General features: G+C 39.6%; 1 protein-coding gene across 1 annotated transcript in view; it reads left to right on the top strand.

Annotated features, from left to right (window-relative positions):
- CPNE8 (copine 8) overlaps positions 1–4,570 on the top strand; it is a 207,689-nt gene extending 203,119 nt beyond the window's left edge. Inside the window, exon 20 of the mRNA XM_067564411.1 lies at positions 2,456–4,570. Coding sequence (XP_067420512.1) covers positions 2,456–2,644 — 189 coding nt within the window. The 3' untranslated portion in view covers positions 2,645–4,570. The remainder of the gene's footprint in view (positions 1–2,455) is intronic.
- The last annotated feature ends 7,646 nt before the right edge of the window (positions 4,571–12,216 follow it).

Genomic DNA, 12,216 nt, shown 5'->3' with positions numbered 1-12,216 from the left:
TCTCTTTGAAATTTGTAGTAAACCATCTGTGAACTGTTTGATGGTTAATTGCTTTATGCTAATGAATGCAACTAGTTACTAGTGTATGCTTAGGAAACAGAGATTAGCTTCAAAGCAACAATATACACTACCTATTCTTCATCCAAGGAAGGCCTGCAGTGATCAGTTTCTGACAAGAGACTAATCCGCTGAACTTCAGCTATAAAGAGAGTTTCAGGCCTGATTGTAAGGTCTGAAACCTTGTTGTTTTGTTTTGGGGTTTTTGTTTTTTTTGGTTTTTGTTGTTGTTTTTTTTGGGTGGGTTTTTTTTGTTTTGTTTTTTTTTAACGCTAAGTAGTAGCCAGCCATATTAGGAGAGCTTGGAGTCCTATGGACTAGGCAAAGGTGAGGTGCCCTAGAGTGTGGGTAACATGTTTAAACTTTGATAGGGAAAGTCTAAGCCTGTTAGACTTAGGTATCCAGGTCTACTTTGGATTAACCCTGCAATTTTCATGGGAGAATTTGAACAAACTCTTCACATGGACTGCCTATTGGATGATAACAGTTTAAATTGATTCCAGAAGGGTTTTTACAAATCAGCACCTCACCATCTCTGCTGTGAAACTGAACTAAGAATTCTAGTCGTATCTGTATGTATATTGATCTTTAACCATAGCAATTGTCTTTCTTTTCTTTTTTATTAATAAATCTTAGAATTAGTTAATAAGGATTGTCTGTAAGCATGTATTTGGGTGAGGTTTGAAATGTTCATTGACCTGGTGGGTAATGTGTCTGATCTCTTGGGATTGGTAGACCTTTATATATGGTGAATAAGGTTTCTAGTGACCCTCACTATATTAGACTTGGCTGTCTGGATGGGAGCCAAAGGCTGGATTGCTTGAAGAGATCTGTGTTTTGTCTTCTTGGTAACCAGTAAGGCATTACAGTTGTTTGTTTACTGGCTAGATGGATCATTGGTGTGAGCTAGCATGGCCATTCGTATGTTCTCACATTACTAATGTAAAATTGATGTAGAATGGAATCAAATTTATTTATTTTACAAAAACATTCAGTCCTTTATACATCATAAAGTAGCAAAAAAAATTAAGCCCTTTTATTAAAAAAAAAGAAAAAGAAATTGCCTTTGAAAGTCATCTTTAAAGCAATTTCTGCCTTTATATTTTCCTTGGATCTACTAGCATCTTTATCTTCTTGCATCAAGAGGATATGCATGAGGGGCAAAATACTTTATAAGAATTTACTTTTGTGGGATGAACACAAATTGTTGCCTCTCCTCATGCTCATACAGGAAATTGGGAGTTAAATATGCCCTGATAGAGGTCCTATATGGTATGATGCAACTAATAGCCCAGATTCTCCAGTTCGTTCCATTCATTCCATGCTGCTCAGACAACAAAAAGTCAGTGGATTCTGGCTGCATAGGGCCCATGGAGAATTCCTTTTGCGCAAAAGAATTCTTCACTACCAATAACTCTGACAGAAGTGACTCTTCATATAGAGGTAGTGTTGAGAGAGTGATGGGTCATGTTTGTGGTGGGGTGCAGCAATGCTCTACTATAACAGTTCTCCACTGATGTAAGTTGGAAGAGCCCCTCAGTTGCTCTAATGAACCTTAAAGCTGGGTGGCGTTGGACCAGGAAGCATCCTCATTCCCTGCAGACCTCTAGTGAGGGAAATGAATCCCTTTGTTTGAAAAGGACATGTTTTGGGAATGTGAAAAGGATGAACAGGGTAGGAATAACATGAGCAAGTTTTGTACAGATTAGTTATATAGGTAGCCATTATCAGTTATTCAGTTGTTTTATAAGTATTATTCAGTTGTTTTATAGGTATCTTGGCATTTGTAGGAGGATAAGGTGATAGCTTTCCAGATTTTGAAAGGGAGTTTTTCCTATGCATAAGGAGCAGCACAGGGTAAAAGGTGGGGTGATGTGAGAATGATAGGTCAAGTAGATGATTTTAGGAGCAGCAGAAACATATTAGAGTTACTCAATACCTAATATATAAGACTATATATGTTGTCAGTACTATATCATTGCTTTTTAGAATAGTAAGGAAGGGAACAGTTCATATTTACACCAAAACAGAGTATAAAGGATTAATGTAGTAGAGATTATTAGGACCAGCTGAAATTCTCTTTCCTGTACCTTTTCATTGAAGGAGGATAAATTTACCTTCTTGAGGCAACTGTGGCTTGACAAATTTGAAGTGTTGTGGAAGGCTTGTAATAATTATCTGATGAAAATAATATGGTTTACTTTTTTACAACATATGCAATATGAATCAGAGTTAATATTCATAAACCATTCATAAAGATAGCTACTTTAAGTATATTGATTGTCTAAAACAAAACTTTTCTATCTCCAAATGTCTAATTTTTATGCTATATTATATGTTTGTATATACACAGTGGAGTATATAATGTATAATGTATCTTTTTTTTTAATGTATTTAGTTTGTGCCATTCCGGGATTACATTGACAGAAGTGGAAACCATGTATTGAGCATGGCCAGACTTGCTAAAGATGTCTTAGCTGAGATCCCAGACCAGTTTCTCTCTTACATGAGGGTCAGAGGAATCAAGCCATCACCTGCGCCACCTCCATATACACCCCCTCTTCATGTGTTACAGACTCAGATATGACTACTCCAAAATGGTTAACACTTATCACAAACCATGTAGGGTGGCTGAGTCAGTGCTTCAGTGCTGGTGCACTTTATATAATCAGTGAATTGAGACTGTTGTCTCTGTCTGGATGAAATAGTAGCTTGGATAGGTTTTTGGATTGAAATCAATTCTCTTCATATACCAAAATTCTCAATATGGTTGCATGAGCAACTGAAAGGTTTTTAAATGCTATTCTCTTTGTCTTATTTTTTTCTGACAGAAAAAGCTACTTTTTTGTTTATTTGTTGGAGGAAAGCACAAGTCACAGTTTCAACTCAGAAGATATTGTTCTCCCTGACTACTGTGTGTGTATAAATATATAGGAATGCAATTCCTCTGTATCAATGTTTACATGTTACTACTTTTTAAATTTCAATACTTTTATATATATTCTTAAGAATAAGAGTTTGAAATATTGAATCATGTGTCTTCTAACTTGCAATAGTTATAGCTACAGGAGAAGCAATATCTCTTTGAATGATTGTCCAGACAAATACAAGTGCAAAACTAAAGAGAGAACAAATATATTCATATTTCTCAATAACTGAATTGCTTCACTGAAGTGCTTAGTAGTAAATTCATCTGTCAAAAATTAAAACAGTGTTTGAGAATAAGATCTGGAGATGTGAATACTTTAACTGTATTTGACTTACTAATAAAGCCAAGCCTCAGGAAGGGGATTATGTATTTTTCAGAGATACTCCAATTTCTAAATTTATGTAAGTTTACATTTTTTAAAACTGGTTATGCTGGCTGAATAGAAAAATTGCATACTAAAAGTAATTAAAGAAGAATTACCTCAAGTCCCATAGTTTACTTACTTAGCTTAGTAGAATCATATCATACTTTGCTTAATAGCATTAGCACTTTTGCATCATAAAGTTATTTTCAAGTGATTGTAACAGACATTTTATAATGAACCATTTTAAAGTCCATTTAAAATGTAAAGTTGTCACATGTTGTCTAGATTGCCCATTCAAAGGGATGCTGACTCTTAATATTTGGATTCATTGTTGTCACCTAATCACATTGCTATTTGTAGTGCACAGATGCTGATATTTCATGAATTAATTGGTTTAAAAATTGCACAGCCATGTTGCTTTGTGCACGACCGTTTTGTGTATTGAACTATCCAAATTTTATTATATGCCTGTTCATATCTCATTACGAAATGTTTTGCATGTACAGTTTTTACAAAAAATTCACAGTAGTGTAAGTATTTGTGTCAAAGATACATTTTATTTATTTAGAATAAATGGCCTTAAATCTCACAAAATTCCTGGAAATGATTGTGAATTGCCTTTATATACTATTAGGACTGAAAAATGTTTTATTTTTTTGTGTCATCATTGTAACTACCTTGTAATGTAACTTTGTTTTCTTTGCATATAACTGGTTTATTACTTTGTTTCTTACTCCTGTATGTTGTACTATACTGTATCATGTTAACGTACATTTTTTAAGCATGAAAAGAGATTTTTTGCAGAAAAACATATCTGCAGTATCAATGGCATATAACTATGTAAGTGCAGAATCTTCCATTTTGAAATATATTAAAATTTAAAATCAATATCTCACAAATGGAAATTACTTTTTTCAGATAATTGTTCTGTCATAAGGACTTTTTGTAAGAACAAATATATTAACTTTATTTCAAATCAGTTTTTACGTAAGAATGAAGTTACATTTTTTCACCAAAATGTGTGTTTCTTAGTGGGTTTGTGTTGCATGAAAGAAATTTAATATCTGGTAACTACTACTATTAAGGAGAGAGCTTCATAAAGAATATGTTTCAATCTATTTTACATTGTTATTTTTCCTTCTGTGCTCTGAATTAATTTGAAACTTTCCATTCTTACTTTGTTTTTAAACATTGCATCAATAAGCACTTCACAAGTAATTAAAACAAATTAGTATTATACAATGGTGCACGCCTGTTGTTCCAATCAGATAGATAAGTCTCTGTTATTACACTTGTATCAGACCAAAATGGCCAAAGGGTTTAACAGCTTTTTCAATCTCCAGCCCAAGTCACTGGTTGCCATTCTTCTATTCCCTACTCCTATAATCATTTAGTTCTCTTAAAATTTTTGATTCGACAGATAATCAGACTGTGTCCAGAAAGAAAGAGTTTTAAGAGTACTATTAAATATCTTAGATCTGACTCAGATAACACTTTATAAATTCAGAGCATAGTGTTAAAGCTAATTTGATTCTTTAAATGTTAGCAGTATGACAGTTTTGAGATAGATATATAAACAAAACAAGTTTTTCCCCACAAAATATGCACCCATTACATCTATGCTACTTGGTATTTATGTATGACTTTATTGATCTTATCTAGTTAGTCTTGATTTAGATATGAAACAAAAATATAGAAAGTAAAATAAAAGAAGTAATGAATAGTTCTTCTTCAAAGAATGACTCTGTGGGCACTCCACTTTAGCTGTCCATATGCCCAGCGTGTGAGATTGGAGATTTATGGTAGCAGTGCCCGGTTGGGTCACACATGCACTGTCACCGTCTCGCGCTGTTTTTGGCGGTTACATAGTGATGTGCGACCAACCGTCCCTTGGTTCCTTCTCTACTGCCTTTGGCTTGAGTCAGAGCCCGCAGTAGCACTCTTCTTTTTCTGATAGGAGATAGTTAGTTATTGTGATTAGGAATCTAGTAAATAATTTACTCTCCTGCTTTTTCCTTACCCTATCCTCGATTTTAAAAAAGTAAATAAATAAATAAAATCCTTTTCCCTATTTTCTCCCATAGTGAACAATTAGGAAATAGGCTACTTAGGAATTATACTAAACCAACTAAACCCAGACATACCTGGTTCCCCGGGGTTCAAACGGTGCCTAACCTGCAGGTTCTCCGTTCCATTTTCAGACAGTTATGCTCAGTGTGTTCATTGCCTCGGGAAATTGCACATTCCCCAGAAGTGCTCACACTGCCACAATTTAAAGGCAACGGCAAGGAAGGCTAGAGATCTTCAACTAAAACCCTTGCTAATGGAGAAATCATTGAGACCTGCATTGGAATCTGAGCCAGGGTCCTCTCCGGGCCAATAGTCATCTTTGGCAGCCTCTGACACAGGGCTGGTCACAAAAGTGCCTACAAAAGAGTCTGGTTTGAAAAAGACCACAAAAAAAGCATTCTGCAGGCTCACCTGAAGGGGAGCCAACAAACAAAAGGCATTCCTCGGCCATGGAAACTACTTCAGCACCATCGGCACCAAGCGCTTCGAACTCTGAGACTACGGTACCATGGGTACCCATAGAGTGAAAGTTCCTAAGAGGGCATGCTCGGAGAAGGGCACCAATGGCCAGGATAAGCCCGCAGCCTCAATACCTACAGAGCCCAAGAGACACTTGGCACTGAGTACATCAACCATATGTCAGTCTCTGCCTCCACCTATGGTACTGGTGAAACCCTCGGCACTGATAGCAAAGACATTGGTAGCAACACCAACAGAGGTACCATGCCCCCCAGTACTGCAGCAGTTTCTGAGGCGGGGAGATCTGGTAATCTCATCATCTCCAGAATCCCCTCTCTTTGGTATCAATGTTACCCCATCATGCTCTGTACTGAGCCACATCATCACAACACCAGATCAGTCCCTCTACTGTCCAGCAATGAGGAAGAGGCAGAAGAAGGACAAATACACTCGTCTCATCACTCCTCCCCTGCTCATTCACCCAGACTGGGGCCATCCCATCATTCCTCATCTCGAGCCCCCAGTTGGTACAAGTATCCCTGGGTGCCACCTCCCATACCATTTCCACCTCAGTGGCAATATGGGAACCCTGGGGCCATGTATAGGGCGCATCACCCAAGGACCCTAAGTCCACCAAGATCAAGGGCACCACACTTTCCAATAGAAACAACAGCTCCACCTCCATCTGAACCACAAGAGGAAGTAGCTGGAGACACAGACAAAGTTTCCAATCATGGGGACATTTCTCCACCGGACTTATCATCATCCTCCTCAGATGAAACCATAATGCCACCACCACAGAGGATGATTTCAAACAATTCCAAGACCTTTTCAAAAGGGTGTCAGAGGCTCTTGAAATATGCCTTGAAGAGGTACCTGAGTCACAACACAAATTGTGTGATTTGCCTCCTCCAGGATAGCATTACCCAATAACATTGCTATCATAGAACCCACCAAAACTATCTGGCAAACACCCACAACAGCACCATCTTTGTGCAAGAGGTCAGACAAAAAGTATTATGTCCCCTTCAAAGACAATGAATTCTTGTTCTCACACCCTGCACCAAAATCTTTAGTAGTTCAGGCTGTGAATCAAAGGGGTAAGCAACACATAATGGAACAATCTCATACGATAAAGAATAGAAGAGACTAGACCACTTTGGGTGCAAGGCATACTCTTCCTCAACACTTCCATTTTGAATAGCCAATTATGAAGTGCTTTTATCAAAAATTGTGCATCTGTTTTCCCAAAGAGATACAGTCAACAGTAGAGGACCTGCCATTCAAAGGCCCAGAGTTATTTGCTGACAAAACAGATGAGTCTCTTCACTCCCTCAAACACTCACGGGCAACACTAAAATCATTAGGAATCTACACATCTGCAATTAAAAAGAAATAGGGCAGGTTTTACACTCAAAGATTCCACCCACCATCACATGCACAATATCAAACCAGAAGACTCCAAACCAACCTTTGACACCTCAGCAATCCACATCTAGACAACAGTTTTGAAGGTGTAGTTGAGAGCATGAGACTGTCTAATAAGGGCAGCAACACTAAAGGAAGTGGTAGAAGCCACTCAAAGCACGATAACCCTATTTACGAACCTGGGATTACAAATAAATTAACAGAAATCAACAATGGTACCTGTTCAAAAATTAGAACTTATTGGGGCCTATCTCAACACCCAGAGGCCAGAGCCACACTATCTCAACAACGTTTAATCGCTCTAGTCAATCTAATATCAACGGGTGATGGACAGCCCTCAGATATCCGCCAGAACATTCCTACAGCTGTTAGGCCACATGTCAGCAACAACTTTCGTGGTCAAGCATGCCAGACTTCATATGAGAAGTCTACAGGCATGGCTTCGAACAGTTTAACATACCTCACAGGCACAGCCTCAACAAATTACTTACAATACCACCCAAAGTAAAGGAATCTCTAAAATGGTGGATCCACCTGGCAAATGTTTGTGCAGGAGTCCCCTTTTCCCAAAGGATACCAACATTGACAATCACTACAGATGCCTCTCTAATAGGCTATGGAGCACACCTACTCAACAACAAGATCTAAGGCCATTTGTCTACATCAGATGCCAGCCTCCATATAAGTCTGCTAGAATGAAGAGTGGTATGGAATGCATGCAAGCACTTTCTCCCACTAATCAAGAACAAAAAAAATCAGATTTTTAACAGACAATATGGTCTGCATGTTTTACATAAACCATCAGCATGGTGCAAGATCGCACTTCCTGTGCACAGAGGCAGTATACCTCTGGAATTGGTGCATCAGTTACAACATCAACATAATGGCATCATACCTTCCAGGCTGCCAGAACACGACAGCGGATGCGCTGAGCAGAGACTTTACAAAGAGCCACAAATGGAAAATTAACCTGGGAATCCTTCATACCATATTCAGTCACCAGGAATTCCCTTTGATAGACCTGTTTGCAACTGCACAAAACAGCAAATGTCCACGTCTACAATTCTGCACCCCAACCTGATGATCCTGCACCTCAAAGCATGGTAATTCCATGGCTCACAGAAAGTGAATTAACCTGTTCAGATGAGGTAAAAGAAGTTTACTAAATAGCAGAAGATTGAACATGAGGAAGACATACATCCACAAGTGGAAAAGATACTGTACATGGTGCCACAAGAGACACCTTAACCCAGCTTCCACTCAGTTATCACGAGTATTAGACTATATATTGGAACTAAAAAGACATGGACTTACCATAAGCTCTATTAAAGTACACCTGGCGCCCATCACAGTGTTTCACAATAAAGTGGACAGGGCCACCATATTCGCCCATCCAATAACAAAACGATTTCTCAAGGGCATTAAAAACACCTACCCAGAGATTAGAACTCCAGACCCTACATGTGACCTTAACCTGGTTTTATGCAGAATCATGAAACCCCCTTTTGAACCACTTGCACCATGTTTCCTACTATACCTGTCCATGAAGGTTGCCTTCCTCACTGCCATCACATCGGCTAGGCGAGTAGGTGAACTGGGTGCACTAATGGCCTATCTTCCGTACAGAGTTTTCTTTAAAGACAATGAGACCACATCTGAAATTTATACCCAAAGTCACATTGTCTTTTCACTTAAATGAACCCATCCACTTACCTGCATTTTTCCCAAGACCTCATGAGGACAAGAGAGAAGCAGCGTTCCACACTCGACATCAGAAGAGCACTGCCTTCTACCTAGATAGAACGAAAAGCATTAGAAAATCACTGAGACTATTCATCTCTACGATAGAGCAATCAAAGGGAGAGACTATCTCTAAACAAAGACTATGCAAGTGGATATCAGGATGTATTCACTTCTGTTATCAAAAAAACCAGCAGCAGGCCCCAATTGGGACCCACATATATTCCACAAGAGCATCCATTGCTTCCTCAACAATGTATCCATTATAGACATTTGCAAAGCAGCTTTTTGGGCATCAACACATACGTTTCAAAACACTATGCTATAGAACAACAATCAGCCTCAGATGCCCTATTTGGTCTTGCAATCTTATCAACTGTACATAGTGCAATTCTGAAGCCCTTCCTTCCACTAAGGGGTACTGCTCAACAGTCACCTAAAATGGAGCACCCACAGGGACACTCCTCAAAGAAGAAGAAGAGAATGTTACTTTCCTTGTGCAGTAACTGAGGTTCTTTGAGATGGTTGTCCCTGTGGATGCTCCACTAGCCTCCCTCCTCCCCTCTACTTTGGAGTATGTAGATATAAAATGCGCTCTGCAGTAGAGAAGGAAAGGAGGGATGATTGGTCACACAGCGCTATGTAACCACCAAAAACAGCGTGAGATAGCAACAACACACTTGCAACCCAACTGGCTACTGCTACCATCAATCTCCAATCTCATGTGCAGAGCGCATGGACGCCTAAAGTGGAGCACCCACAGAGACAACCATCTCAAAGAACCTCAGTTACTGCACAGAGTGAGTAACCTTCTCATGCAGTACCATCTCCCTAGTGACAAAAAGGAGTGCAGGTTAGTGATATTCCCTAGATGATTAGCATCTTAACTACAGAATTTGTTCACAAGAGGACTCAGATGCCTAACTGCCCTGTAGGCACCTGAATCCCGGAGTCAGTCCCCAGGGGGATTCACAAAATCCCTGCTCAGATCCTGCCAAACCCTGTAGGAGCCGAAACTTGTTCTCTGTGTAAATGTATGCAGTAAAAGTTTCTTAGGTACTTAAATGTTTCTGCTCTGTGCATACACAGCCATTGGCATCCTGATGCCTAAACCACAGAGCAATGCACAAACAAGAAGATAGGCATTCCTCCTACTAACTCTCCTGCAGAGCCCAAACTGGTAAGCAGGCTCAAAACAGGTTAGACAAACACCTGTCAGGGATGGTCTAGGTATACTTGGTCCTGTCTCAGCACGGGAGGAGGGACCTGATGACCTCTCCAGGTCCCTTCCAGCCATCCTGCTCAGAAATACATGTCTGCAGTGTGGCAGAATCTGTGGCTCTAGAATAGGCTTCATCAGCAGACTCACAGGTAACTTGGACTGGACAATCCATGAAAGACAACTCTCTCAACTTAGAGGGATCGCCGATGATGATTCAGTGACATAGAATAGATCAATGTGCTCAACGAAAAATTAGAAAACACAATATTTCTCTATTTGATTTGATAGTTTGATATTAATTTTAATTCAATTAAATTTATAAAAACCCAGGAGGTTTTCCAGGCACTTGCTAAATGTTCATGTTCTCTCCAACTGTATGTCAACCCTGGTAACTGATACAGTGAAAGCAGAAGGAGAGAAAGCACAAGCATCAGAAAAGTCAGTGACAAAGTGAGAGAGACTGAAGAACAAGAAGAAAAAAATGACAAAGAAACAGCTCTGACTGAAATAGGATATAGTTTTTTTCTTTTTTATAGAAGAGGAGAATGAAGTTTTTCGCCCATCAATACTGTGATCCCTCCTTTGTGCTTTCTGCACTGATCAGTCTGCTAATGATTACTTTGTGTTCAGCATTTTTTTTCCTTTTTTTTTTTTTTAAGGCAATGGGGCCCTTCAACTTGACAGATTTTTTTTCTGTCAGTCCTGAGTTAGAGGGGACAGATAATTAAAAATTGAATTCTCAAAAATAAATAATTCACTAATACACAGTTGATTTTATTTCCCTCTTGAGGACTGACTTTTTGGAAAGTTAATAATCAAAACCTGGGTGAATCTGCTTCACATCTTAGATGCCTATACACAAGTGCATGGAGTATGGGGAATAAACAGGACGAACTGAAAATATTAGTACATGAGCTAAATTATTGATTTTAATTGACATCACAGAGACTTGGTGTGATAAACCTCATGATTGGTATAAAGGTGTATAGCTTGTTCAGGAATTATAGGCATGGAAAAAAAGGGAGGAGATGTTGCATTATACATCAAGATACACTTGTCCAGAAGGAGGTGAGAGGCAGACCCCTTAAAAGCTGATAACACAAGGGGGGAAAATAGCGGACATGTTGTGGTAGAGATCTGCTATGTAGCACTGCATCAGGAAGAGAAGGTGGGTGAGGCATTTCTAAAATAGATAACGGAAATATCCAAGTCATAAGACATGGTAGTAATGGGGGAGGTTAACTACCCAGAAATCTGTTGGAAAAAGTAATATGGTAAAACACAGAATTTCCCGTGAGTGTATTTGGAATAAATTTTTGTTTCAGAAAGTGGAGGAAGTAAGTGGGGGACTGCCATTTTAGACTTGATTCTGACCAACAGGGAGGAATTAGTTGCGAATCTGAAGATGGAAGGCAATTTGGGTGAAAGTATAATGGAATGAGAAATTTCATGATTTTCTAAGGAAGGGAAGGAGTGAGAGTAGCAGAAAAAGGGCAATGGACTTCTAAAAAGAAGACTAACAAACTCAGGGAACTGCTAAGTAAGGTCCCATTGGAAGAAAATCATAATGAATAAAGGAGTTCAGGGGAGCTGGCAGGTTCTCAAAGGTACAACATCATATGCACAACTGCCAACTTCTGCCTTTGAAGAGGCTAGGTGGGGGCCCTGCCCCCTGTTTCGCCCCCTGCCCTGAGACTTTCCCCATGCTCCACCCCCCCCCCCACTCTGACCCAGACCCAGCTCCCACTTAGCCCTCTCCCCATAGTTCCCCCACCTGCCGCTCCCAAGCCAATGCCTTGTCCCAGCAGAGTCAGGCTCGTTCCTGCCCAGCTCTGCTAATCAGCCTAGCCCAGCAGCCAATGAGAACATGTTTTCTGCTGGGCCAAGTGATCAGCCCTGTGCTTTGACCCTTCCCACAGCTACAGCTCCGATCCCGCCCTAGCAACA

This window comes from Emydura macquarii, unplaced genomic scaffold, assembly GCF_026122565.2.
Source record: "Emydura macquarii macquarii isolate MOO-44397 ecotype Brisbane River unplaced genomic scaffold, CSIRO-AGI_Emac_v2 contig_2636, whole genome shotgun sequence".
Taxonomy (NCBI): Eukaryota; Metazoa; Chordata; order Testudines; family Chelidae; genus Emydura; species Emydura macquarii.
The sequence above is the reverse complement of the archived record's forward strand: the minus strand, read 5'-3'. Positions and strand labels throughout refer to the sequence as shown.